General features: G+C 36.1%; 4 protein-coding genes across 5 annotated transcripts in view; 1 reads left to right on the top strand and 3 right to left on the bottom strand.

Moving 5' to 3' along the window:
- Positions 1-804, bottom strand: part of LOC107559585 (protein FAM102A-like) — a 17,119-nt gene extending 16,315 nt beyond the window's left edge. Inside the window, exon 1 of the mRNA XM_016243468.1 lies at positions 546-804. Within this exon, the coding sequence (XP_016098954.1) occupies positions 546-691 (146 nt within the window). The 5' untranslated portion in view covers positions 692-804. The remainder of the gene's footprint in view (positions 1-545) is intronic.
- Positions 805-3,285: 2,481 nt separating this feature from the next.
- Positions 3,286-4,571, bottom strand: LOC107559566 (nuclear apoptosis-inducing factor 1-like). Its single transcript, XM_016243450.1, has 2 exons — positions 4,565-4,571; positions 3,286-4,150 (listed from the first exon to the last, which is right to left on the bottom strand). The coding sequence occupies exons 1-2, from the start codon at positions 4,569-4,571 to the stop codon at positions 3,675-3,677; spliced, it is 483 nt and encodes a 160-aa protein (XP_016098936.1). The 3' UTR covers positions 3,286-3,674.
- A 345-nt stretch (positions 4,572-4,916) lies between these two features.
- LOC107559603 (nuclear apoptosis-inducing factor 1-like) lies at positions 4,917-10,897 on the bottom strand. 2 transcript variants are annotated; one of them, XM_016243499.1, is made up of 3 exons: positions 10,356-10,897; positions 7,551-7,598; positions 4,917-5,738 (listed from the first exon to the last, which is right to left on the bottom strand). In XM_016243499.1, exons 1-3 carry the CDS (start codon positions 10,777-10,779, stop codon positions 5,263-5,265), a joined length of 948 nt encoding a protein of 315 aa, XP_016098985.1. In that variant the 5' UTR covers positions 10,780-10,897; the 3' UTR covers positions 4,917-5,262. The 2 variants fall into 2 exon arrangements, with proteins under 2 accessions (XP_016098985.1, XP_016098986.1); XM_016243500.1 differs by lacking the exon at positions 7,551-7,598.
- Positions 10,898-17,384: 6,487 nt separating this feature from the next.
- LOC107559565 (calcium-binding mitochondrial carrier protein SCaMC-2-A-like) lies at positions 17,385-23,966 on the top strand. The gene is made up of 9 exons (XM_016243449.1): positions 17,385-17,636; positions 18,371-18,497; positions 18,584-18,672; positions 20,664-20,834; positions 21,430-21,582; positions 22,321-22,428; positions 22,598-22,765; positions 22,857-23,007; positions 23,626-23,966. The coding sequence occupies exons 1-9, from the start codon at positions 17,478-17,480 to the stop codon at positions 23,808-23,810; spliced, it is 1,311 nt and encodes a 436-aa protein (XP_016098935.1). The 5' UTR covers positions 17,385-17,477; the 3' UTR covers positions 23,811-23,966.
- The last annotated feature ends 2,539 nt before the right edge of the window (positions 23,967-26,505 follow it).

Below are 26,505 nucleotides of genomic sequence, written 5' to 3'. Positions count from 1 at the left end.
GACTTAAAAAAATATATTTTTTGTTTAAAAAAAAAAAAAAAAAAAATACCAAAACTTTACCTAAAACGAAAACAGGAAATATAAAAATAAAGAATAATTCAAAATATGACTCAAAAATAGAACATCTCAAATACACTAAAAAACACCGCAAGAAGGTCCTACTGAATTTAAAGCAAAGAACTTTTCATTTTAAAGCTGCAGAGCAACAAGTATCACGGCAGTAGCATCATTTTAAGACAAGAACCATAGTACTGCTATTTATTTTTACCATATAGCTTATAAAAGCACTGTGGTGGTGGTACCGTGGTACAGTGATAGCAATACAAGGCATCAGATTGCATTACTATAGCACAGACATTAATGTACCATGGTTTTACATTAAAAAGAAAGAGTTCCCTGGTACTTTTCAGAACTTTAATACTTTGGAGCAGCATGTTGCATGAATACAGTATCTGACACTATCAGCACTGCACACTTTGAGTGAGAGCATCCAGAATTACATAAATAAACTAAATGATGAAGATGATGATGAAGAGGTGATTTACCTGGATGATGAAGCAGTGAAATCTCCTCCATCCAGCAGTCTGATCTTACAGAACAAAACTCCATTGACAAAAGGCACGGCTGTCAGCTCCTCCAGAGTGACATGAGTCTGAAACTTAAACTTCTTCTTCTTGACGAGAAACGCCATGAACTCGAGCTTGAGAAGGTTGAATTCTCTAGTGAAGTCTAATGTTTGAACTGAACGCTGTTAACGGTGTCTTCTGGCTGTGGAAGCTCTCTCTGGGGGTCATGTTTGATCATCTTTGGATGAGGAGAGAATCAGTTTGTTTGGATTCTCTACAGGGATTGGCACCCATTGCCCCTTTTGCTCTCTCTCTCTCTCTCTCTCTCTCTCACACACACAAACATACTGATCTCAGGTCAGTGATTATTTTAATATTGCCAATGATAAAAATTTAATAAAGGTTGTATTGTTTTTATTTATACAGCTGTAAATAGAGAAAATAATGCACAAATCTACATAAATCTACTGTTCCATATTCATACACATTATTATTATTATTATTATTTATTGTTAAGTCTTACTATTTAAATGTTTTTTTCTGTTATCATGTCAGATGTGTGTGTATATGCATGCATGTATGTACCAGGAGCACCTTTAAAAAAAACACAACAAATTCCTCGTGTGTTTGTGTGCACACCTGATGAATAAAGCTGATTCTGATATATATACAATATATACATATACAATATATAGGCTATATATTCAAAAGATTTTGAACAGTAAGATTTTTAATGTTTTTTAAAGAGGTCTCTTCTGCTCACCAAGCCTGCATTAATTTGATCCAAAATACAGCAAAAGCAGTAATATTGTGAAATATTTTTAATATTTAAAACAACAGTTTTCTATGTGAATATCTATTCAAATGTAATTTATTTCTGTGATCAAAGCTGTATTTTCAGCATCATAACACCAGTCTTCAGCGTCGCATGATCTTCAGAAATCAGTATAATATGCTGATCTGCCGTTCAAGAAACATTTTTATTATTATTGTTATCAATATTTAAAACAGTTCAGAATCTTCAGGATTCTTTGATGAATAGAAATATCCAAAGATCAGCATTTATCTGAGAAAAAAAAAAAGCTTTTGTAATTTTATACACGATACCATTCAAAAGCTTGGACTCAGTATATATATATTTTTTTTTGTTGTTGGAAGGAAATTATAGAAATTAATACTTTTATTTAGCAAGGATGCTTTAAATTGATCAAAAGACATTTATAATGTTACAAAATATTTCTATTTCAGATAAATGCTGCTCTTCTGAACTTTCATCAAAGAAACCTGAAAAAAATGTATACTCCGCTGTTTTCAACATCATTATAATAAATGTTTTTTGAGCAGCAAATCAGAATATTAGAATGATTTCTAAAGGACTGGAGTAATGATGCTAAAAACTCAGCTTTGAAATCACAACAATAAATTACATTTGAAAATATATTCACATAGAAAACAAATAGTCAAAATATTGCTGTTTTTGCTGTACTTTGGATCAAATAAATGCAAAAAACTTACTGTTCAAAAACTTCTGACTGCTATATATTTTACATTGTCATTTAGCAGACATTATTTTATCCAAAGCGGCTTACAAATGAGGACAACGGAAGCAATCAAAATCAACAAAAGAGCAATGATATACAAGTGCTATAACAAGTCTCAGTTAACTTAATGTAGTACACGTAGCAGTATATACATAGTCTTAATCATTTACTTATATATTAAAAAAATGACTTATATATTAAACATTTTTATTGGCTGTTTTATTATTAAAAGTACTTGAACATACAATTACACTGATATCGGTCTATATTAAAATACTTTAGTATTTCAGAGTGAACACAAAATTACATATGTCCAAGAAATGAAGGAAAAAAGATCATTTCTCCATGTCAAAAGTACAAGTATGGAGATGAAATATGGCGCACTTTGTCTCCCTCTATTGAAAAAGTCACCTACATGTAAGCTGCGTATCAAACTACTATGACTGTGAGAATTAAAGGGAAATTATGTTTTATTGTTTAATTAAGGTAGGGACACTGTATCAAAACTCCTAATAATAACTGAAAATTCTTTAAACAGGGTTTGTACATATTTTAAAGAGTGAAATTCAACACATTTCCAGCAGCAGCAGTCTGTGGGGTCCGGAAGCTCTTTATAATAAACTATATCGATACGTTTACTTAGTAAAATCATTATTGGCCAAAAGTCCTGCCTTTTTAAAAGCACATTCAATGCATAATAATCAATAAATAACCCAGGCTTCAAATACAAGGATTGAAAACTCAATGTTAAACGAATAACCAGATGTACATTACACACAAAAATGGCTCGGAAGTGAACTATAGTAGAATAAACTGCTATATGAAATATTAAGTCTGTTTTTCAATTTGCTCCAGAGGCTAAAGCAAAAATGCATTATTGCATTTCCATGACTTTTTTCTAAAAACTTGATAAAAATACTTGATGTAGTACATAAAGATTGAAGCCATGGTGATCAGTGGAAAGGTCTAAATGAAATAGTAAATGTATGTTTTTCCAACTGTAAATATATCCGAGTACAGTTAATCAGCTTGTTTAGTACTCGAATGAAATACAAATATACCCAAAAGTAATTGCAAATGTAAATGGACATATTTACAGTCAAGCCTGTGGCACACATCAGGACTTTTGAGCACATGCTCGAGCATCAATACATCACAAATGAAGACTTGTACGTGTGTGGAGAGTTTCTTTATTCAGCACACTTAAATAAAAATGGCAAATTCTCAAAAGCTAAAGAAACAAAAGCCTCCACAAAGTCTTCCGTCCGCTGGATTTCCTCATAAAATTGAGTTTTCTGTAGGTCTCTGATCCAGATTTGGGTTTTGCATGTTTGTTTTAGGGTCAATTGCACACCAGAAATGAAATTAAATGTGTTTGCAACTTGACTTTTAAGCAACCAAATGGAAGCGACTTTAATTGTCAAAAGCAAAAAACAAATCTTCTTTAAAACGCTCATAAAAGTCACAGCATCCCTGAATCCCATTCACACACACAACTCTTTGAGGCACCGTGCTGTACAATAATTGACAGTCTATTCTAGACCAGACGTCACACACACACTGGTCTCTATTGTGCGTCTTCTGTCTGCGGCCGCACGTTTTTTTCCGCTCCTTCTCCAGTCTCTGCGGCAGCCGGCGGCGCAGTGTGTGGGCTGTTGGCGTTCTGCAGAAACTTCCTCAAGTCCTTCAGAGCGGGTCTGAACATCTGGATGAGGGCGAGCAGGGCGGCCTGCGTTCCCTCCAGAGCCTGGGCTTGTCTCTCCTGAGCGCAGGCCTGGGCCTCCTGCGAGCGGCGGATCATCTGCAGCAGGTCGCTCTGGTTCTCCAGGTGCTGGGCGATCTCGCGCACGTGCAGGTTGGTGACGCGGTGCTCCTGCAGCAGTTTGGCAGAGTTGAGCGTGATGCGGCTCTTCAGTTCCTGCGGTTTGCACTCGGCCTGCGCCGCCAGCATCTCCAGCGGAGCCTCTGCGGTCACGGTCACCGGCGTCTCGGTGGTGCAGTACTCCACCATGCCTTCCTCCAGCGAGTGGTACGTCGTCTCGGCTGTGCAGGAATAATCACACACGGGTCAAAGACATTAAGATGTCCGCATCAAAAGACATTTCCAAAAGTGATTTTATGTCCATAGAATTAGGGCTGAAAAATCATAATCGTCGATTATTGTAATTGCGATTATTAATTACGATTATCACAATTTACATTGAATGATGTGTAGCCTATACCATTGTTTGATGCAACTGCATGCCGTATTTTTATATGAAAATAAACAAGCTGAAAACACTCGAACTGAACTGTTTCTTCTTTAAATGATAAAAAAAGTAAAAATTTGAATAGTATTATAATGTTATACTAAAACTAAAATTAAAACAATGGAAAAACCCTTAAAATAACATGTAGAAAGAAAAAAAAGCATCTTAAGCACACAGAATAACATACTGTAAGTGGATAAATAAATACTTGACATACTACATAAAGATTGTGCTACATAAAGATTTAAGTCATGGTGTCTAGTGATGTAAATGAAAGGCCTAAATGAAATAGTAAATGTATGTTTTTCCAACTGTAAATATATCCGAGTACAGTTAATCAGCTTGTTTAGTACTCGAATGAAATACAAATATACCCAAAAGTAATTGCAAATGTAAATGGACATATTTACAGTCAAGCCTGTGGCACACATCAGGACTTTTGAGCACATGCTCGAGCATCAATACATCACAAATGAAGACTTGTACGTGTGTGGAGAGTTTCTTTATTCAGCACACTTAAATAAAAATGGCAAATTCTCAAAAGCTAAAGAAACAAAAGCCTCCACAAAGTCGCTGACGAGCACAGAAAATGTGTTTTCTGTAGGTCTCTGACCCAGATTTGGGTTTTGAGGTTTTGCACGTTTGTTTTAGCGTCAGTTGCACACCAAAACAATCAAATTAAATGTGTTGCAACTTGACTTTTAAGCAACCAAATGCAAATGTAAATGAAAAGACTTTACAGTAACTTCAAATTGTCAAAAGCTATTTATATTTGGCCACTTCTTTAAAACGCTCATAAAAGTCTCCCTGACACATTCACTCATATACGCACAAACTCTTTGAGGCACCGTGCTGTACAATAATTGACAGTCTATTCTAGACCAGACGTCACACACACACTGGTCTCTATTGTGCGTCTTCTGTCTGCGGCCGCACGTTTTTTTCCGCTCCTTCTCCAGTCTCTGCGGCAGCCGGCGGCGCAGTGTGTGGGCTGTTGGCGTTCTGCAGAAACTTCCTCAAGTCCTTCAGAGCGGGTCTGAACATCTGGATGAGGGCGAGCAGGGCGGCCTGCGTTCCCTCCAGAGCCTGGGCTTGTCTCTCCTGAGCGCAGGCCTGGGCCTCCTGCGAGCGGCGGATCATCTGCAGCAGGTCGCTCTGGTTCTCCAGGTGCTGGGCGATCTCGCGCACGTGCAGGTTGGTGACGCGGTGCTCCTGCAGCAGTTTGGCAGAGTTGAGCGTGATGCGGCTCTTCAGTTCCTGCGGTTTGCACTCGGCCTGCGCCGCCAGCATCTCCAGCGGAGCCTCTGCGGTCACGGTCACCGGCGTCTCGGTGGTGCAGTACTCCACCATGCCTTCCTCCAGCGAGTGGTACGTCGTCTCGGCTGTGCAGGAATAATCACACACGGGTCAAAGACATTAAGATGTCCGCATCAAAAGACATTTCCAAAAGTGATTTTATGTCCATAGAATTAGGGCTGAAAAATCATAATCGTCGATTATTGTAATTGCGATTATTAATTACGATTATCACAATTTACATTGAATGATGTGTAGCCTATACCATTGTTTGATGCAACTGCATGCCGTATTTTTATATGAAAATAAACAAGCTGAAAACACTCGAACTGAACTGTTTCTTCTTTAAATGATAAAAAAAGTAAAAATTTGAATAGTATTATAATGTTATACTAAAACTAAAATTAAAACAATGGAAAAACCCTTAAAATAACATGTAGAAAGAAAAAAAAGCATCTTAAGCACACAGAATAACATACTGTAAGTGGACTTTGAACGATTAATTGCTGCTTTGAACGATTGTGTAATTGTGGCATCCGTAATTGTAATCGCGATTAGAAATTCGATTAATTGTGCAGCCCTACATTAAATGTAAGAGAAGTGTCTACTTTTAAGGTGTCAAATCATTTTTGGAGAATAAAATGTCGAAATAATGTTACGTTGTCATTCAGTGTAACACAACATTTATGTCAAAATTCAAACAACACGTGCACATATTAAAATATATAAAAGAATAAGGGAGCATATTAAATTTGATTGTGTTTTAAATGAGTAAAAAAAATTTACTGACAAACGGGCAAAAACCTAGGATAGACGCAAATTTTAAAAATGTAAAATAACAACTAATTAGTATTTGGGGTGAAAGTAATTAGTCTTTTGATGTGTCATAAATTGATTTTTGTTGTAAATAAATATGCCTGACAAGATTGTTACACTGAATAACATTTTAGTGGCTCTCTTCTGTCAATCAGGGAAGAATGTATATTTATTTTTTTGCTCAGAAAAACAAAAACAACAACAATTTAAAGCAGTATTACACTTATTGTTTTTATGTTTAAACCCTTTTTCGTCTTTGACCCGCACACATATGTGACCCTCAGTTTGGGAAGTAACATGTAACTAAATTCAGAGATGCAAACAGGTAAGGGGGGAAAAAAGGTGAGAACAGTGCATGGATCGGGGGCATGCTCCACACCGAATTTCTCTTAAAGATATGTATGTGCTTTGTTTTTTAAGATTAACAGTTTTTTTCTCCAAGGCATGGTTAGATGCCAGTGTTTCAAATGTAATCAGTTACATTAATAAAGTAATTGAAATAGTTACACAATTTATTACATTTTAGTTAGGGTAACTTGTAATCTGTAACCTATTACATTTCCAAAGTAATCTTCTGAACACTGGTGACCCTGGAGCACAGAAGCAGTGTTGAGTCGCTGGGGTATATTTGTAGCAATAGCCAACAATACATTGTGTGGGTCACAATTAACAATTTTTCTTTTATGCCAAAAATCATTAGGATATTAAGTAAAGATCATGTTCCATGAAGATATTTAGTAAATTTCCTACTGTAAATATATAAAAACTTCATTTTTGAGTAGTAATATGCATTGCTAAGAATTTCATTTGGACAATTTTAAAGATGATTTTCTCAATATTTAGATTTTTTTGCACCCTCAGATTCCAGATTTTCAAATAGTTGTATCTCGGCCAGATATTGTCCTATCCTAACAAACCATACATCAATGGAAAGATTATTTATTCAGCTTTCAGATGATGTATACATCTCAATTTTAAAAAATTAACCCTTATGACTGGTTTCGTGGTCCAGGGTCACTACTGTGCTTTTATAAACAGAAAATAGGCTTAGATGAAGATCATAAGTCAAGCTTAAATCGTACCTTCAAGAGTTTTTATCTCACACGCAGCTGCGGCTGCTGGCTGAATGCCTATGAAGAGAGAATCGCATTTTTATTTCAATTTTTAAAACTCAAAATATAAGTTATATTTAGCAAGTTTTTCTTGCAGTTTTGTGTTTTTTATTTGCATATTTAGATTTTATAGCTCACAATTTGAAAATGTTCCCTTCACAATTCTGTGGTTATATCTCAATCTCAGAATTTTGACTTTTTTCCCTCACAATTTTAAGTTTATATCCTACAATTTGGACTTTTTCTCACAATTTTGTGTATATATCCTACAGTTTAGAATTTTTAGCAATTCTAGGTTTTTGTTCCATAATTTTGACTTTTTTTTCCTCACAATTTTAAGTTTATATCCTGCAATTTGGACATTTTCTCACAATTTGGAGTTTTATTGCACAATTTGGACTTTTCTCTCACAATTTTGAGCTTATATCTTACAATTTTTGACTTTTTCTCACAATCCTGGGTTTTTGTTTTACAATTTGGACTTTGTTTCTTACAATTTTCTCATAATTTGGACACTTTTTCTCAAATTGTAAGTTTATATCTCACAATTCTGAGATTATATCTATAATTTGGACTTTGTTCTTGAAATTCTGAGAAAAAAGATCAGAATTGCAAAATATAAACTTTAGTTTATTATGAAGGTTTTTACAAATGGGTTTGTTCATATGTCAGTCACCTGATTTATATAACATTTTATGTCTTTAAAAAAAACAGATTTATTAGTGTTTCTGATTTATTAGTGATAAAAAGAGAAACCCAAAATTACCTCTGTAAAAAATCCTTACTTCTAATATGTCAACAAATAAAACACACATTTTGAACCTGGTTTAATCCAATGTTCAGAGCTCTGGAAAATGATGCAAATTAATGCATATTAAACTAGATAACGTATCGTTTGCATATTTAAACATAACATTTCAGTAAAATGGAACAAAAATGTTCAGTTTTGTTAATGAATGCGTCTTAATGTACTGAGGTTTTATTTCTTGGTTTCATTTTGAAAGAGTGTTTGTTGTGAATATTTAGATGAGGTTACTTTGTTACTAAAAATTTTGTAATCGGTCTCTAAATGTTTGTATTTCAGGAGATACGTCGCTCTTTTAGGGGTATAAATAAAGATATAAAAACATATATAGACTCTGAGATTTTGTGGCTTGTGTTTTTGAAAATCTAATCTTTTTGTAATCTTGACAAAACACATATCATTGGAAAAGTCTGACAGTCAAGGTTCCATATTTGGTGATTTTTTTGTAATAGAAGTGATATTGTGACAGAAACCTGCAGCAAAAAATTCAATGGAGTTTGGGTGTAAGTGGTTATTTTGGTATAGTGCCAAAAACTTACAGGAACCACAATTTTGGTGATATCAACTTCAAATTTGGAACATAACTTGGTTAGACATATGGCTTTGATTTTATAGAACTTTTAGAGTGCAACATATTTTTATAAAATATTTCAATATTTTGTGTCTTCTTTAAAAAGAGACCAACCTTTGGTCTGTATTCCAAAGCGTTCAGGAACTAAATCCATGTTAGCGTTGATAAACAAGTGTTCTGTTTTTAGTGAATTTATACCTCCAACGAGGCGACGTATCCTGGGGGATACAAACATTAAAATCAAAACAAGAGTCAGCATGCGCGCGCTTTCACTGAACGTAATCAACGTTTTTTACGTTCAGTGGATACTCTCCAAAATGGCGGAAGACGGTAACTCGGGGAGAAGAATTGTTGAATAAATTATGTTATTATTGTTTTCTTTGCTTGTGCACAAAAAAGTGTTCTCGTAGCTTCGTAAAATTACGGTTGAACCACCGATGCCCATACGTTTCTGGACCTGCAACATTTCAGTTGCGTTGCTGTCTATGGAGGGTCAGCGAGCTCTCGGATTTTATCAAAAATATCTTAATGTGTGTTCTGAAGATGAACGAAGGTCTTACGGGTTTGGAACGACACGAGGGTGAGTAATTAATGACAGAATCTTCATTTCTGGGTGAACTAACCCTTTAATTTGACACTTTAGAATGTTAATAAAGAGGGATGCTGCAGTTTAGGGCCAGCGATATCTTTATCTTATCAAATTTGCTAAAGATTTGAAAATATAGGAATATCTGGCAACACTGCATCGCCGGCGCTTGAACTGACAGTAATCCAAAAAAGCCCATGGACAGATTATTACTGACAGGAAAGCACATTCAGTTAAGGGAAACGCATACACATATAATATATTATATCTCAGAAACGATATCAACGCTATCAAAAACAGTAGCATTTAACACTAGTACACAGATCTGTAGAACAAGTAGCTAGGTTACAGAATGAAATACTATAGCAATGAAGAAGTCTATATTATGTCATTCAGTATAGTAGTACAATTTTCACAAATCATGCACAAAACCTTCATAAGAGCACTAGGCAAAGTTATCATCTAAATAGCAATGGCTATTAATAAAAACTACAACAGTACTGTTGCATGATCAATAAACAACTAATACAATTATCCACCCCTAACCTAATAGTAAAAATGATTGATGCAATAAATATAGTATAATTTCATCCCTCCAAAAAAATTTATGTTGATGAAATATAATTTCATCCCTGTTTCTTTTAAAGTGTTAGTATATATAATGAGTTGTATTTGTAGGGGTTATTACTATAACACAATTCTGAACCAAACCCCAGACCTCACTCATTTTCAAACCCTGGCTCCGGCGTGCCTAAGTGAGTTGCGGGAGTTTACGCACGTGAAGTTTACGCAGCAGTAACGCCAGCGTCTTACTTTGCGTTAACGCGGCGCTGGCTGCGGAGCTGATGGGCACCGAGATCTCCGCCGCAGGGAGGCTGATGATGGTCGCTTCTCCGAGCAGATTGCAGATGCGCTGCTGCATGGAGCTCAGGATGACCGGCACGCTGCTGCAGTCACCCGTGCCCTCCATGGCCGCCCGCGCCTGCGCCACTTTGCGCCGCACCTCCGTCTTCAGATCGGACCATTTCTTCTTGACCTCCGCGAGCTCTCGCTGGCAGGTGCTCACGGCATTCACGCGCTTCAGGATCTCCACCCACGCGCTGTTCTTGGCGATGTGCGTGACGCCCGCGTTATAATGATTCACCAAAATGTGCTTTTGCTTCTCCATCTCCTCCACGATGATCTCCACCTCCCTTTCGGAGAAATTCGTTTTTCTCTTTTTGGCTTGAGATGCCATAACGTATTTATTTGGACTTGGGGGGAGTGTGGGGGGGGGTCAATATAAAATTGCGTAGAATACGTACAAATAGTACGTTTTTGTCCTGACACAATTGCGCAGCGTAATGGCTTCTTGAATCGACTTCTCTTCCAGCAACAACGTTTGTGGACGCAAATAGCTGAAGTCCCGCCCATTCGTCTGCTCTTACGAATCCCATTGGCTTAGATTTGCCATTGTTGGTGACAAGCTTTCTTTTTTATTGGTGGAAACTGTTATCAGTTATCAGATATTACCACACCATACATGTGGCTAGAATTATGACTTATTCCCAACCACAGGAGGGAGCTGTTTAATGACAAAGATATATATACATATATATTTACATTGCATTTAGACATTTAGCAGCTGCTTTTATCCAAAGCGACTTACAAATGAAGACAATGGAAGCAATCAAAACCAACAAAAGAGCAATGATATGCAAGTGCTATAACAAGTCTCAGTTAGCTTAATAAACAGATAGAATAGAAAAAGAATAGAGCAAGCTAGTGTTAGAGGCCTTTTTTGCTTTTGTTTATCAGAAGAAGTCAGAAAGTCAGAATTATAAGTGTGTAATAAATAAAAAGAAAACAAATAGATAGAATGCAAAAAGATTAGAGAAGCAAGTGTTATCTTTTTTTTAAGAAAACAAGCAGATAGTAAATAAATAGAGTGCAAGTCTAAAAGGGGCAAGTTTTTTTTAAATATAAAGAATAGAATTAGAATAGAGAGTGCTAGAGTTAGAGGGTCAAATAAAGATGGAAGAGATGTGTTTTAGCTGATTCCTGAAGATGGCTAAGGACTCGGCTGCTCGGATTGAGTTGGGCGGGTCATTCCACCAGGAGGGAACAGTTAATGTAAAAGTCTGTTGGCACAATAAAGAGACGTTCACTTGCAGAACGCACGCTTCTAGAGGACACATACAGGTGCATCTCAATAAATTAGAATGTCGTGGAAAAGTTCATTTATTGACCGGGCAGTTTTAGCAATGTGGTCTGAGAAAGTCAGCTGATCATCAATCACAACGCCAAGGTTTCTAGCTGTTTTTGAAGGAGTTATGGTTGATGTGCCTAACTGGATGGTGAAATTGTGATGAAACGATGGGTTTGTTGAAACCACAAGCAGTTCTGGTGGTTAACCATGTTAAAAGCAGTGGACAGTTCCAGCAAGATAAGTATAGAAGATTTGGAATCTGCTCTTGCAAGTCTTAGGGCTTCAAGAACTGAGAGCAAGGCAGTCTCGGTCGAATGTCCACTTCTGAAACCAGACTGGGTTTCTGTCGAGAAGGTTTGTTCTGTGTGAGAAAGGTAGAGACTTGGTTGAACACAACTCGTTCAAGTGTTTTTGCAATGAAAGGAAGAAGGGAAACAGGTCTATAGTTCTCTAAAAGAGATGGGTTAAGGGTGGGTTTCTTAAGTAGTGGGGTTATACAAGCCTGTCTAAATGTGTTAACGATGTGAGTGAGTGCAGCTACAACTGCAGGAGAAATGGCTTGAAGGAGATGAGATGGAATTGGATCATGCGGACAAGTAGTAGGATGATTAGAAAGAGTGAAGAGAAGGATGTGAATGAGTGTATGTTTGCTAGTAAGATGTGCTTGACAGATTGTGGTGTGGAAAATTGTGCACTGATGGTTTTAATTTTATTAATGAAGAACGTGGCAAAGTCGTCAGCTGTTAGAGTTGATGAAGGAGGGGGAGGAGGAGGACAAAGGAGGGAGGAAAATGTTTTAAAGAGCATGCGAGAGTTATACAAAATTTAAATTTTATTATGATAGTATGTCCTTTTAGCAGTGGAGACATTAGCAGAGAAGGAAGACAGGAGTGATCGATATACATTAAGGTCAGTAGGATTTTGTGATTTGCGCCATACTCTTTCTGCAGCTCTGAGCTTAGAACGATACTCACGGAGAACATCAGATAGCCAAGGGGCAGAAGAGGTGGTACGAGCTGGCCTGGAAGACAAGGGGCAGACAATGTCTAAACAAGATGTAAGAGTGGAGCAGAAAGTATCAGTAGCACTGTTAACATCAAGTTATCATAGTTATACAGTGGTGTGAAAAGGTTTTTGCCCCCTTCCTGTTGTTTTTATTTTTGAGTAATTTTGGTTGGCCGGCAAATCCTGGGAAGGTTCACCATTGCTCCAAGTTTTCTCAATTTGTGGATAATGGCTCTGACCGGGGTTCGCTGGAGTCCCAAAGCCTTAGAAATGGCTTTATAATCCTTTCCAGACTGATACATGTCAACTGTTTTGATTCTCATCTGTTCTTGAATTTCTTTAGATCACGGCATGATGTGTTGCTCTTTAAGCATGCTTCACTTTGTCAGACAGCTTCTATTTAAGTGATTTCTTGATTCAACAGGTCTGGCAGTAATCAGGCCTGGGTGTGGCTAGTGAAATTTAACTCAGCTTTCTAAAATAATGTGCTTAATTGCAGTTCTTTCATGATTTAACAGGAGGGGCAATTCATTTTTCACGTAGGGCCACGTAGGTTTGGACAGCTTTTTTCCCTTAAATTAAAGCATCATTTAAAAACTGCATTTTGTATTTACTTGCATTATCTTTGTGTAATATTAACATTTGTTTGATGATCTGAATCTTTTAAGTGTGACAAATATGCAAAAAATTACAAAAACAGGAAGGGGGCAAAAACCTTTTCACACCACTGTATATATGTATATAGTTGTATTTTTATATCTTTGTTATAAAATCTAAAGTAGTCAACATTTGAAGTGGATCAAAAAAGTTCATCAAAGTTGTCCTAAGACATGAACGCATTTTAGGACAACTTTGATGAAAGGTTTTGATCCACTTCAAATGTTGACTAGTGTGCGTGTGTGTGTGTGTGTATGTGTGTGTGTGTGTGTGTGTGTGAATGATATAGTCACATAAAATATATATTATATTATATTATATTATATTATAAATCTCTACAATTAAGAAATGCAAAATATAATTATGGTATTCAAAACATGGATACAGAGCATTGTAAAACAGTGAACAGCTTTCAGAAGAAATACATTTTGACTGGAATTCTAATGTGCATTCATTATTAATGTATCCCCCTTCTTTAATAGTGAAGAAAGCAAACAAGCAGTTTCACATTCACATGTAGGTTTTGAACAGAAGCTTTCTTGTTTAAAGTGCAAAAGTAACAATTATCTGTCCAATGCATCCAGATTTATAGGTGAATTATGACGCAGATACTGTCCTTTCATTCGACCGATAAACAGTAAGGTTTCTGGACTATATTTATATGGAAGGCAAGGAAACCAAAAGTGGCACATAATAAAAACAACAGCCCTCATATCCGACTGAAACAAGTATCTACAGTACGACTCAGACTATTGCCACGACAAAACCTACTAAAAATAGTCTTAAGTACACTGACAGGATGTTTCCAGCATTGTCAAGCTTGTGCAAATATGTGCTCTTGAGAGTAAAGATTTGACCCGTGGCATTTCTAAGAAGCTATTGTTGAAGTGTGCAAACTTATAACCTTCAAAAATGAACAGGTCATAACCAGAGCTTTGAAGTTCATGTAAACTATAAATCTTATAAAACGGGGTTGTCTTTGATAAAGGCTTCATAGAAATATTAGCAGTGGACTGAAATAAACCGGTACTAAAATAACAGTCACCACAACATAAAATCATATATATAATTTTATTAGTATAATTAAATGTGGACACTTTTTAATTTTACTCAAGCACAACTTAGACATTGTGTCCTTATTTAAGTATAATTTCTCAGTACTTTACTGAACACACCAATTAAGAAAATGAAAAATAAAAAATATTTTAAATTTACAAGAAAATAGTTTTTCTACTTCTACTTTTAATTCAGTGTGTTACTTGTCATTTCTTTGTAATTATTTGTGAAATTTACTAGCAATTTCTGAGTGAAAAATAGCTACTAAATCACACCAAATTGTTTTAGTGTAAGAAGAAGAAAGCTCCAGAGACATCTGAGACACTGAAAATGTGGCAAACTTTTTTTGCTGTTTCATGCATGCACTAAAGGTCTTGAATTAATGAAATATCACAGATTTCACACAGAGTTGTCTTTCTCTGCACCGAACAGCCCTGCTGGATGAAATCAGAGCTCTATACTGACTCCCAAAGCCTGCGTCTCTCCCCTTCCATGTGTTTAGTGATCACTAATGTGTGACTCGGCTAAAATTAGTTTTTAGAGAGCACTGGAGTCAAATTCAATCATAAGGCCATGTTGCATACAGTACATGAGTGCACTGCTTCTCTCCAGCTGCACTGGATTGTGTTACAAAGCTGCTGATGCATAAGAAATGTCCTATTTTGGTTTGGGAGTAGAGGAACTGTAATACTCACACTGAAGATCACTAATTACTTCATCATATGACACTGTACTCTTCTGACAGTGCAAATATACATATACATAATTTGTATTGACGAATGAAAGATAACATACATTTCTCTGAATTCCTTTAAATTTACTGAAAATTTACTTATGTTCAGGTCATCCAAGATATAAATGAGTTTGTTTCTTCATCAGATTTGGAGAAATGTAGCATTGCATCAGTGTCTCACCAATGGATGCTCAGCAGTGAATGGGTGCCGTCAGAAAGAGAGTCCAAACAGCTGATAAAAACATCACAATAATCCACACCACTCCAGTCCATCAGTTAACGTCTTGAGAAATGAAAAGCTATGTGTTTATAAGAAACAAATCCATCATTAAGACGTTCAAACCATTGCTTCTGATCGAAATATAAGTCCATAATCCATAATGATGCTTCCCAAAGTCCTCTGGTCTGAATCAGGAGAGAAATCTGCACAGATCAAGCACCATTTACAAGAGAAAACAGCTCTAAACAAATATGTGGCGGGACGTTTTCACCGAAGGAAGCATTATTACGGACTCATATTTTAGTTCGGGTTGCTTAGTTAAAAATGCCTTAATAATGGATTTGTTTCTTACAAACATGCAGCTTTTGTCTTCTCAAGATGGACTGGAGTGCTGTGGAATACTTGTGATCTTTTTTCAGCTCTCATTCTGACGGCACCCATTCACTGCAGAGCATCCATTGCTGAGACACTGATGCAATGCTACATTTCTCCAAATCTGTTTTTGACAAAAAAAAACTAAAACTAATTCATCTACATCCGATATAGCCTGAGGGTGAGCACATTTTCATCAGACATTCATTGTTGGATGAACTATTCCTTTAATAATTCTGGTATATGAAAAGGTCTAAACACCAGTCCTCTCCGTATACCGGGCTTTTCCCTCGCTGCGTGCGAATCATGTCCTGTATTCAGGTTACAGATGGTCAGTCGGTTGGTGTCCCCCTCTGCACAGATACCATATAAATCTCTCTGGAGTTAGTCTTGGCACGGACGCTTATCCTTCAGACTCTGACGTAATATTGCTGCAGGATTATGCCCTACAAAGTTCAGCGTCGCCGTTTATATTTGGGCCTAACGTTAATTGCTGCCGCTAACCAAGAAAGTACCGCACACTGACCTGCTGGTTTTTTTTACCTCCAAATAGTAATATTTAGGCTTCAGGCTTCAGTGTTATTTAAAATATTTACCCTATTTAAAGACAAGTCACAGAAAAGTTTTCCATATGCATTGGGGTTAATTCTCATAATCACAATAAACATATAAATACACATATTAAAGCACAATAGTGAAGATGTCTCATGAAAGTCAGTGTAGTTATTGTTGTCATTTTATTAGATTTTGGCATTTTACAGCCTATTATCATTTCGTATGCAACCCCATAGACTCTTTTTGTTCACTTTTAAGTAAATTACCATAAGAGATTATAGCTGCACTCAGAAAAGTCAGGTGCAATTGCACAAAATAAGTTTAAACTCGTACGTTTTTCAGCAAATGGAAAACAATTCAAAATGTGTTGTTTTACTATCATGCCGTTATATTTCTATTAATATTTCGAGTTCGTTTTTATATTTTGCATGTTCATTTTAAATTTGAGTTAGCCTAAATATATATTTTTTGTTTGTTTTATTTATATTTATTTAAATTTGAGTCGTATTATTTTAATACATATATTTAAACTAAATGAAAATATGACATGGTGCCTTGGAAACTAGCTGAAATAAAGTAAGTTTATATATATATATATTATTTCAAGTACAAAAAAGGTTTATGACCTTTGGTTTTAGTTCATTTTGGTTAACTAAGAACCCTGTTTTGGCTTGAGGCATGCTAACTAGCTTTAGGTAGGCCAATAACTTTTTTTTAAATAATTCTGTATTTTTTGTTTCCAGTATAGAACATGTTGCTGCAGGTCTGTCCCGGTTTCTCTGTGTTCTGAGGAGTTTCACTTGAGAAAGTGTGAAATTCTGTGAGTCACTCATTGGGAAAGCTCACAGCATGTCACATGTCTGTTCTAGTGCAGCCGAGTGTAGTGGAAGAGGCGGGTCTTATTTACATACGAACGCAATGGATTTCACCCCTGATTGGACGATTAGCCTCTGACGTCAAGAACGGCGTTCAAATGCGTAAAACGCGCTGACCAATCAGAGTGCGCCGACCTTCACTCAGGGCGTGTCTAAGGACTTTTCTCGACGTGATCAGGCGCTTTACCGGCATTTCAGCGTTTAACCGCCGGCAAGCGAGAGTGTTCTCCTCTTATTTATTTATTTATTGTCGAAGACTTGTCTTATTTTCAAGATGCTGTGCCTGTGCCTTTATGTGCCCGTCCATAATTCAGATCAGGTCGAGGTGGAGTACTTTGAATCGAACGGATTACCGTCCGAGCTGAAGTCGCTGAAGTCCCTCAGTGTGCTTCTACCTTCGCAGGAATTCTCTACGTATCGAAAGTGGAGGAAGGTAAGACAATGTATACAGATCTATATATCTTTCATTGTGTTGTGAAGTCGTTAAACCGAACAAACTAAAAAGTAGTTTACCACATTTTTCAAACGTGACGTTTCCGGTGGCCGTTCCTCTTTCCAGCGCTCGCGCGCTTCCGTTCAGATGCCCATATATGGAGTTGCCCACAACTAAACATAAAAGCGTGCATTTTTATCGCTGTCGACTACTTGGAGTGCGTCAGTAATGTGTACTATTGTTTAATCACATCAGTACCATGCTACTGTAACTCGTGCATTATACTTGTATGTCGCTGTCCTTGAACTGAAGGCTGTATGGCGCCCCTAGCGGTGCAGTTTCACTGAGACAGTACATGCTATTGGAATTGACACGTTTGAATGTTTATTGATTATTATGACTGTCTGAGCTGCTGCAATCATCTGGATGAGAGTCTATATATGACTATAATCTCATAAGCATGTATTTAAGTGAATGCATTCAGTAATTACAATGCAAGTCTTATGAGTCAATGTTCCTATCAGTGTCGGTGGTTAATAATGTTGTCTGAACGTGGCTTTATTATCTGATCTGCACGGTTTCTCGTGTAATAAGACGCTCTCATTCGGTCTGTTCTAGTTTGCCAGGTGTTGGCATTCACACGTTCACTTTTACTGATTGTGCATTCGTTTACAGATGCAATGCATTGGATATTCTCTCACACGTTTTCTTGCATCTTTCTTTTCTCCTCACAGAAAACCATGAAAACTGAAGAGAAGGAGCATAATGGACAGCTGGACTTTGAAGAGTTTGTTCACTACCTCCAAGACCACGAGAAAGACCTGAAGCTCGTCTTTAAAAGCCTGGATAGAAAGATTGCTGGTATTATACCTTAATGCAATGCTTGCGCATTTGCGACTTGGTGATTTTTAAAATAGCTGACATTTTGATTATTTGTTCCACATCAGGTCACGTGAACGCCAGTGACATTGTGAACTCACTGCGAGATCTTGGCGTCCATATTTCCCTCCAGCAAGCGGAGAGAGTCCTTCAAAGGTGAAATATTGTTTGAATGCGGCAATGATGTTTTCTGGTGGGGCATTTAAGTCTTAAAACTGCTGTCATTTATTCTAATTGTCACTGTTTGACTGACACACTCCATGAAAAGCCTTATCGGTTAATTACGTTTTATTGCTTTTATTCATTTAAGTATTTTTTTATTATTGCATTATTTATTTGAATTCTACTTAGGCCTGTCACGATAACAACGTTTAGTTGTGCGATATATTGCGCCAGAAATAATTGCGATAAGCGATTATTATTGTCATTTTAAAGACCATTTTATGCCACTGAATATATAATCATAATGTAACCGCATAATAATGCAAGAAGGCCTACACACTTCCAAATGACAACAAACTTTACATTTTTAAGAATATTTAGATCATGGAAATTAAGTATCAAAATATTAGATGCCTGAATAAATAGTAAATAAACATTTTCTAACAAAAAGTGCAAAGTAACAAGTAGAAAAAAAGAAAAATGCACAAAGAACTTGTATGGAGATTTTTCTGTACCTTCCGGACCTTCTTTTCTCTGTAAATTAAGGGTGCACAGTACTATTGCTGAAAAACACAAACTACTCCGTATATGGTTGTTGACAGTCTTAACATGACTGCCTAAAATATCTCCAGTCCCACTGGAACACCGTGATCTAGGACGGGGTCCAATTTAATAGGTATAGCCTTGCAGCTACTAAATCTTAACTAGTCTGTCTCCAGAGTTTCCTTCTATTAATACAGCCGCCAGAGTTTGTGCATAAATCCATCCATTAAAAATGCAAATCAAATGTCAGAGCATTCAAATTAAACCAGGACTAACTGTCCCTCCAGTGCAACACCTTATGCAACAATTCTTGTTGACACTCGCAATTAGATGATTTTGAGACTTTGTGCAGTTCAAGATCAATGACCTACTTTAGATTCTTATTGAACTCCGGTTTAAACCGGACTGCAGCCTTTGTTCTCACGAGGCAGAGTTCAGCGCGCAGCGAGACGCACTTGGAAATCTGATGCAATGTGCACGAGTTTGTAGAGTTCACAATGGATTTTTTTGGATGAAATGGCACAATGGTGCCCTAAAAAACACACAGACTAGTTCCAGGTTTTTGGCAGCGTCACTGGTCGGGTCAGACGACTCTGACGCACACGCTGTTGCTGCCAAGGCCGTTGCACTTTAGTTCTCTTGCAGTTAACAGCTGCACTTATGCGAAATACTACACGGCAAAAAAAATAAAAAAATCTGGTGTAGAAATTTAGACCCAGAAATTGCTAGTAAATTTCACAAATTATTACAAATGGCAAGTAACACTGAAGTAAAAGTGAAATTTTGAAGAAGAAAGATGGAAATAATTTAGTTTTTGGTCAAATGTACTGCAGTTTGTTTTATTTACAACTTACAATTTAGAAATATTTTCACTAATTCCAGTGACATGGCAAATAACACATTGAATTAAATGTCAAATTAGACTGAAATAGTATCTTCTTGTAGAACACTCCAATAATATTTTTATTTTGTACTTCCTTTTCTACACTTTTAAAATGATTTTCATTCAGAAATTGTTAGTTTCACAAATAATTACAAAGAAAAGGCAAGTAACACATACATATATATATATATATATATATATATATATAATTTTTTATTTTTTTTATTTTTTGTAAAACATACTCCAATATTATTTACAACTTAATTAAAAAAAAATTTAATTTAGCATTTTTATTTTCACTCGTAAATTTCACAAATTATAATAAACTAGTTCATTGTTTTTTTTTTTTTTTATTCAGTTAAAGGTGAAATTAGACTGAAAGACTGAAATGGTATTTCTTGTACAAAAAGAGATTATTGGAGTATGTTTTATAACTCTGAAAATCATTTTTTTTAGAGTGTAGCTGTCGTTGACTGAAAACCGTGCTTGACCGATATCTTTATATTGGATAATTATGTCCTGTGTTTATTGTCAGTTGTCTTTAACCATGTCGGTGATCTGTTTGTTTGCAGATCTTCGATGTGGGAGAGAACATGATGGTCCCAGATGAGTTTACCTCAGAGGAGCACATGACGGGGATGTGGTGGAGACATCTGGTCGCTGGTGGAGGAGCTGGAGCGGTTTCCCGAACCTGCACTGCTCCGCTCGACCGTCTTAAAGTCCTCATGCAGGTACAGCGATGCACACACCTTCGAATTACCTGCAAAACACCATAGTCACTGCAGGGTGAATAGAACTACATTAGTGTTACAGCTTGTGTTTTTTTGCTATATTAAAATAATAAAGCTATCTTTTTTTCTTGTTTTATAACGAAGTCCGAACTGGTTTCATAACCAGCTGCTGGGGTTAAATCTGAACAATTGGTTTTGTTACCCAAGAGTCATAATAGGAGGTCATCATTATCATAAATGTATGTTCCAGTGAAACGATCTGGACTCTGTGAATAGTTATACAGTCCAGTCAGTTGACCAATCAGAAAGCGAGGAGTCAAGCACACCCTCTGTGCTGTGCTCTGATTGGTCAGATACGAGATAGCGTTTGACGTTGTCACGGTCGAGCGATAGTGAAGATCTGTCATGTTTACGTCAGCTGTTATTCAAACGGACTTTGGTAGTTCAGTGATTTGGGCCAAAACCTTTCACCTACATTTTTCTGAAGTCTTCAACTTTGCTCTAGTTTTAATTTAATAACATGAAAGTATGATATCATCTGTTCATATTGACCCACTGTTCTGATAAGCCTATATTGTTGGTTCTTCTGCTTTAGGTGCATGGATCTCATGGAAACAACATGTGTATCATGAGTGGTCTCACCCAGATGATCAAGGAAGGAGGGATACGTTCGTTATGGAGGGGCAACGGCATCAACGTCATCAAAATCGCGCCCGAGACGGCCCTCAAATTCATGGCTTATGAGCAGGTAAGAGACCAGAGACCAGATGTGCTTGTTTTGTCAGGGATACGAGAAGCGTAATGAAGAAAAATTGCAGCGTGTTCAATGCAATTACAAAATTAAGCTTTATAGTCAATGTTTGAAAACAAAGAAACCAGTTTATTATGGTCAACTAAAACCATACAAAAATATTTATTACTTAAAATAAAATACATAACTGAAAACTGAATAATTGAAATAAAATATAAAAAAAAAAAACTAGCTGTCAAAGCATAGCAAAGTTGAAATGCTACAATAATTTCAAATTAAATAAACTAAAACTTAATAAAACCTAAAAGAATAAACCCATTTAAAAAAAAAAAAAAAAAGCTAAAACAAAACCTATTAAAAAATAAAAATAGATGTTTTTACTACAAAATCATAACTAAAAATATTATTTAGAAATGCAAACAAATAAAATCTAATTCAAAATGTAAACTAAAACTGATAGGATGGCAAGGAACGTGAAATAAATATTAGCAATTTACTGTTTTTTTATTTTTATTATTATACTCTTTATTATTGCTATAATACAGTATCATTGCAATTGTAATATTTACTTTTTATAGATTATAAAAAATATTCACATTATTATTTATTATTATTGTTGTATAGTCAAATTGAATGTGGAAAACCAGGTTTTCCATTTCTGTTCTTAGCTGATCACATGTGTGTGTGTGTGTATAAGTGCCGTTGAGTAAATCAGTCACGTTTCTTCTTTGTCAGATCAAACGGCTGATGGGAAGCAGTCGGGAAACTCTGGGGATCACCGAGCGCTTCCTAGCAGGTTCCCTGGCCGGAGTCATCGCCCAGAGCGCCATCTACCCCATGGAGGTGCGTTTTACACCATTTTAGTGTTCGAACAATCTTAAACTGGGGAAAATAGGTCTTAAAGATTTTATTTGGTTGCTATTTCCATTGGTATCTCAGACATGGGTTTTTGCCATGGAAATGAAGCTGGCCTGATGTTAAAAATCAAACCTCTCAATGCTCTTCTGTTCAGGTTCTGAAAACCCGTCTGGCGCTGAGAAAGACGGGCCAGTACAAGGGCATCTCGGACTGCGCCAAACACATCCTGAAGGGCGAGGGGGTTTCTGCGTTCTACAAAGGCTACATCCCCAACATGCTGGGCATCATCCCGTATGCTGGCATCGACCTGGCCGTCTATGAGGTGAGCAGAGGAACACAAACTAAAGCAATCGCTGCTGCTGTCACTCACCAGCAGAAAGAGCTCATTTTATTTCCTCTTTTGCTCTTGATAGACGTTAAAGAACACTTGGCTCCAGCGCTATGGGACGGAGAATGCGGATCCGGGTGTGTTTGTGCTGCTAGCCTGTGGTACGGTTTCCAGCACGTGCGGCCAACTCGCAAGCTACCCGCTAGCTCTCGTACGAACACGCATGCAGGCGCAAGGTGAGTTTCATGCTTTATAATAGCTGTAAATAATCTTATTTAATATATTCTATTTAATACATTTTATTTATATATTTAATGTATGTATTTTATTTAAATAAAAGAATAAAATATATATTAATATAACATTTATTTCATATTTATATCATATTTAACATACATTTTATTTAATTCCTTGTATATTAATACACTATTATATTTATATTTAATACATTTTTTGGCATTTTATTTAATATACTTTTTGATATTAATGCAGCTTATACATGTTTATTTATATTATATTTAATACATTTATTAATGCATGTGTAATTTAACATATATTTAATATCCATTTTATTTATATGATTTAATACACTTTATTTTCTATTTTTTAATGCATATTTTAATTATATATTTAATTAAATGCGTTTTAATTTATTGGTTTAATTGTATTTAAAGTTCAAGAAAATCCACTGTAAAAAAAAAAACTTTTTTTTTAAAGTTCAATTAATGCACGACTTTTCCAAAGTTGATGAAAAATCATGTTCTTGATATTGACCAAAATAATTATGGTTTTGCTATAATCAAGCAGCCCCGGTTTATGGTGCATTTACTGAATATTGTTTTTTATTTCTGCAGCTGCGGTTGAAGGCGCGTCTCAGGTCTCAATGACAGGACTCTTCAAGCAGATCATGAAGACCGAGGGCCCCACGGGTCTCTATCGGGGCCTGACGCCAAACTTCCTGAAGGTCATCCCGGCCGTCAGCATCAGCTACGTGGTGTACGAGCACATCAAGACGACGTTAGGCGTGCAGTCAAGATGAGGCTGTGAATCTCGAGGCTTTGAGCCTTGCGGTGTGGAGGCCATCTCATTCTGTGAATGTGAGCGAGGATGCTGCTAACGAATATCTCTATTTATTTAGTGTTCTAGAACAGTAAAAATGAAGTTCGGAAGCTGAAATCAGGGACCAGTGTTTATTGTCAGCTACGTGGTGTACGAGCACATCAAGACGACGTTAGGCGTGCAGTCAAGATGAAGCTGTGAATCTCGAGGCTTTGAGCCTTGCGGTGTGGAGGCCATCTCATTCTGTGAATGTGAGCGAGGATGCTGCTAACGAATATCTCTATTTATTTAGTGTTCTAGAACGGTAAAAATGAAGTTCGGAAGCTGAAATCAGGGACCAGTGTTTATTGTGTGTGTGTGTGTTTGGTCATATACATGTAAAGTGCCACTGCGAGGAGTCGTCGAGTGCTGTTATGATGCAATGCAATGCAATCGACACTACAAACTACTGTCAAATGCATTATTTCATGCTGATTGAAGTTGCATTGCCCGTTTCTTACTAAAGCTGCTCTATAATGACTAAAGTAATGTATTGTATATGTATATATGTATCTTTAAAATAACCAGATATTTATGTATGTTGTGGCATCTGAGAGTTTAATGAATGTGTTGCACGGTCTCTGAGTTTCGGAAGCCGGTGTTTGTGTTTTTCAGTGCCGTCTAATTTCATCTTAATTGTGGTTATTGTAAATCGGCACACTGTTGTTCTTCGCTTTGCCTTAATATAATATCTGGTTGATTTGAAGACGAATGCACTTTAATTGCTTTAGTCAATTGTGAATGTAATGCAATGACTGTAAACGTTGTCAGAGGGTGAGTGTTTTGTGACGGGGACCATTTGTTCGAGTAATAAATGCACATTATATGCTTACTTGCAGTATTGGGGGTTTTGAATACACTAATCTCAACATATATAAATGCACAGATTTGTGTTTGTATCTGAAGGACTGGAAACTGCTTTAAGACGGATGTTCACGGGAATGAATGATTCGAGATTTTCACTGTAACCGCGTTTATGTTTCAGAGTGGCTACATTTTTAGTTCATAATAAAAAAAAAAATGTAATTTATTTTTTCAATAAAAACATAATATTCATAGTATATTGTCTTTTGTTTTGCAATTTTATTTTTTTAAATTCTTCCATATTTTATATCGTTTACGTGCGTGTCACTAAAATGGTTTTTATTTAATATGACGAATTACTCCATTAAATTTAACAAGTTGATACATGTGTATACTACAAGCATTTTGAAAAACATTCCAATTGTTTAATATTTAAAATATTAATAAATTAAGAAGTTTTAATGTATTCTGGAAATTGCTTCTAAAAAGTTATAAAACTATAAAAAATATACATGTGTGTGTGTGTTTATATATGTATATACATACATGCTACACTTTAAAATCTGCTGATGCCTTTCTTGCATAATCTGGTGAAATGGCTAATATTATATTTCACCATCTGACCTATTTACACAAGATTACGGGTTCAGTCCTAGTTCGATTAGACCTGGTCTCTGAACAGTTATGGCTCATATCTCTGTAACTAAATTAAACTGCAGTGTGTATTTCATGCAGGCCTCTTTGTTCTGATCAGAGCTTGAACACATTGCCATCTGCAGGTCAAATCACTGTGTACTTAATAGTATAGCTATGTTTTAAGTGTTTTTAATATAGGTTTTGTTTAAAAGTGTGTGTGTTTCCTCCAGTCAAATCTGTCCAGTCTCTCTTGTTTCTCTTTGTATGTGAACCTGCAACCGATGAGGGCCAAGCATTGTCAAATGTGAGGCGTTTCGGGAATGAATGATTCGAGATTTTCACTGTAACCGCGTTTATGTTTCAGAGTGGCTACATTTTTAGTTCATAATAAAAAAAAAAATGTAATTTATTTTTTCAATAAAAACATAATATTCATAGTATATTGTCTTTTGTTTTGCAATTTTATTTTTTTAAATTCTTCCATATTTTATATCGTTTACGTGCGTGTCACTAAAATGGTTTTTATTTAATATGACGAATTACTCCATTAAATTTAACAAGTTGATACATGTGTATACTACAAGCATTTTGAAAAACATTCCAATTGTTTAATATTTAAAATATTAATAAATTAAGAAGTTTTAATGTATTCTGGAAATTGCTTCTAAAAAGTTATAAAACTATAAAAAATATACGTGTGTGTGTGTGTGTGTTTATATATGTATATACATACATGCTACACTTTAAAATCTGCTGATGCCTTTCTTGCATAATCTGGTGAAATAGCTAATATTATATTTCACCATCTGACCTATTTACACAAGATTACGGGTTCAGTCCTAGTTCGATTAGACCTGGTCTCTGAACAGTTATGGCTCATATCTCTGTAACTAAATTAAACTGCAGTGTGTATTTCATGCAGGCCTCTTTGTTCTGATCAGAGCTTGAACACATTGCCATCTGCAGGTCAAATCACTGTGTACTTAATAGTATAGCTATGTTTTAAGTGTTCTTAATATAGGTTTTGTTTAAAAGTGTGTGTGTTTCCTCCAGTCAAATCTGTCCAGTCTCTCTTGTTTCTCTTTGTATGTGAACCTGCAACCGATGAGGGCCAAGCATTGTTAAATGTGAGGCGTTTTGACCATCACTGTCCCTGGATAGACCGCTGTGTTGGTGAGAGGAGTCACAGATGGTTC

This window comes from Sinocyclocheilus grahami, unplaced genomic scaffold (genome assembly GCF_001515645.1).
Source record: "Sinocyclocheilus grahami isolate Dianchi unplaced genomic scaffold, SAMN03320097.WGS_v1.1 scaffold692.1, whole genome shotgun sequence".
Lineage (NCBI taxonomy): Eukaryota > Metazoa > Chordata > Actinopteri > Cypriniformes > Cyprinidae > Sinocyclocheilus > Sinocyclocheilus grahami.
Note: the sequence above shows the minus strand (reverse complement) of the source record. Positions and strands in the feature narration are given on the sequence as shown.

Coding starts and splice junctions, on each gene's coding strand:
- LOC107559603 (XM_016243499.1), bottom strand. CDS start 10,779: ATGGCATCTCAAGCCAAAAAGAGAAAAACGAATTTCTCCGAAAGGGAG. Junction 7,599..10,355: donor CAGCGCCGCGTTAACGCAAA/GTAAGACGCTGG, acceptor CTCTCTTCATAG/GCATTCAGCCAGCAGCCGCA. Junction 5,739..7,550: donor TGAGATAAAAACTCTTGAAG/GTACGATTTAAG, acceptor ATTCCTGCACAG/CCGAGACGACGTACCACTCG.
- LOC107559565 (XM_016243449.1), top strand. CDS start 17,478: ATGCTGTGCCTGTGCCTTTATGTGCCCGTCCATAATTCAGATCAGGTC. Junction 18,498..18,583: donor CCTGGATAGAAAGATTGCTG/GTATTATACCTT, acceptor GTTCCACATCAG/GTCACGTGAACGCCAGTGAC. Junction 22,766..22,856: donor TCGACCTGGCCGTCTATGAG/GTGAGCAGAGGA, acceptor TGCTCTTGATAG/ACGTTAAAGAACACTTGGCT.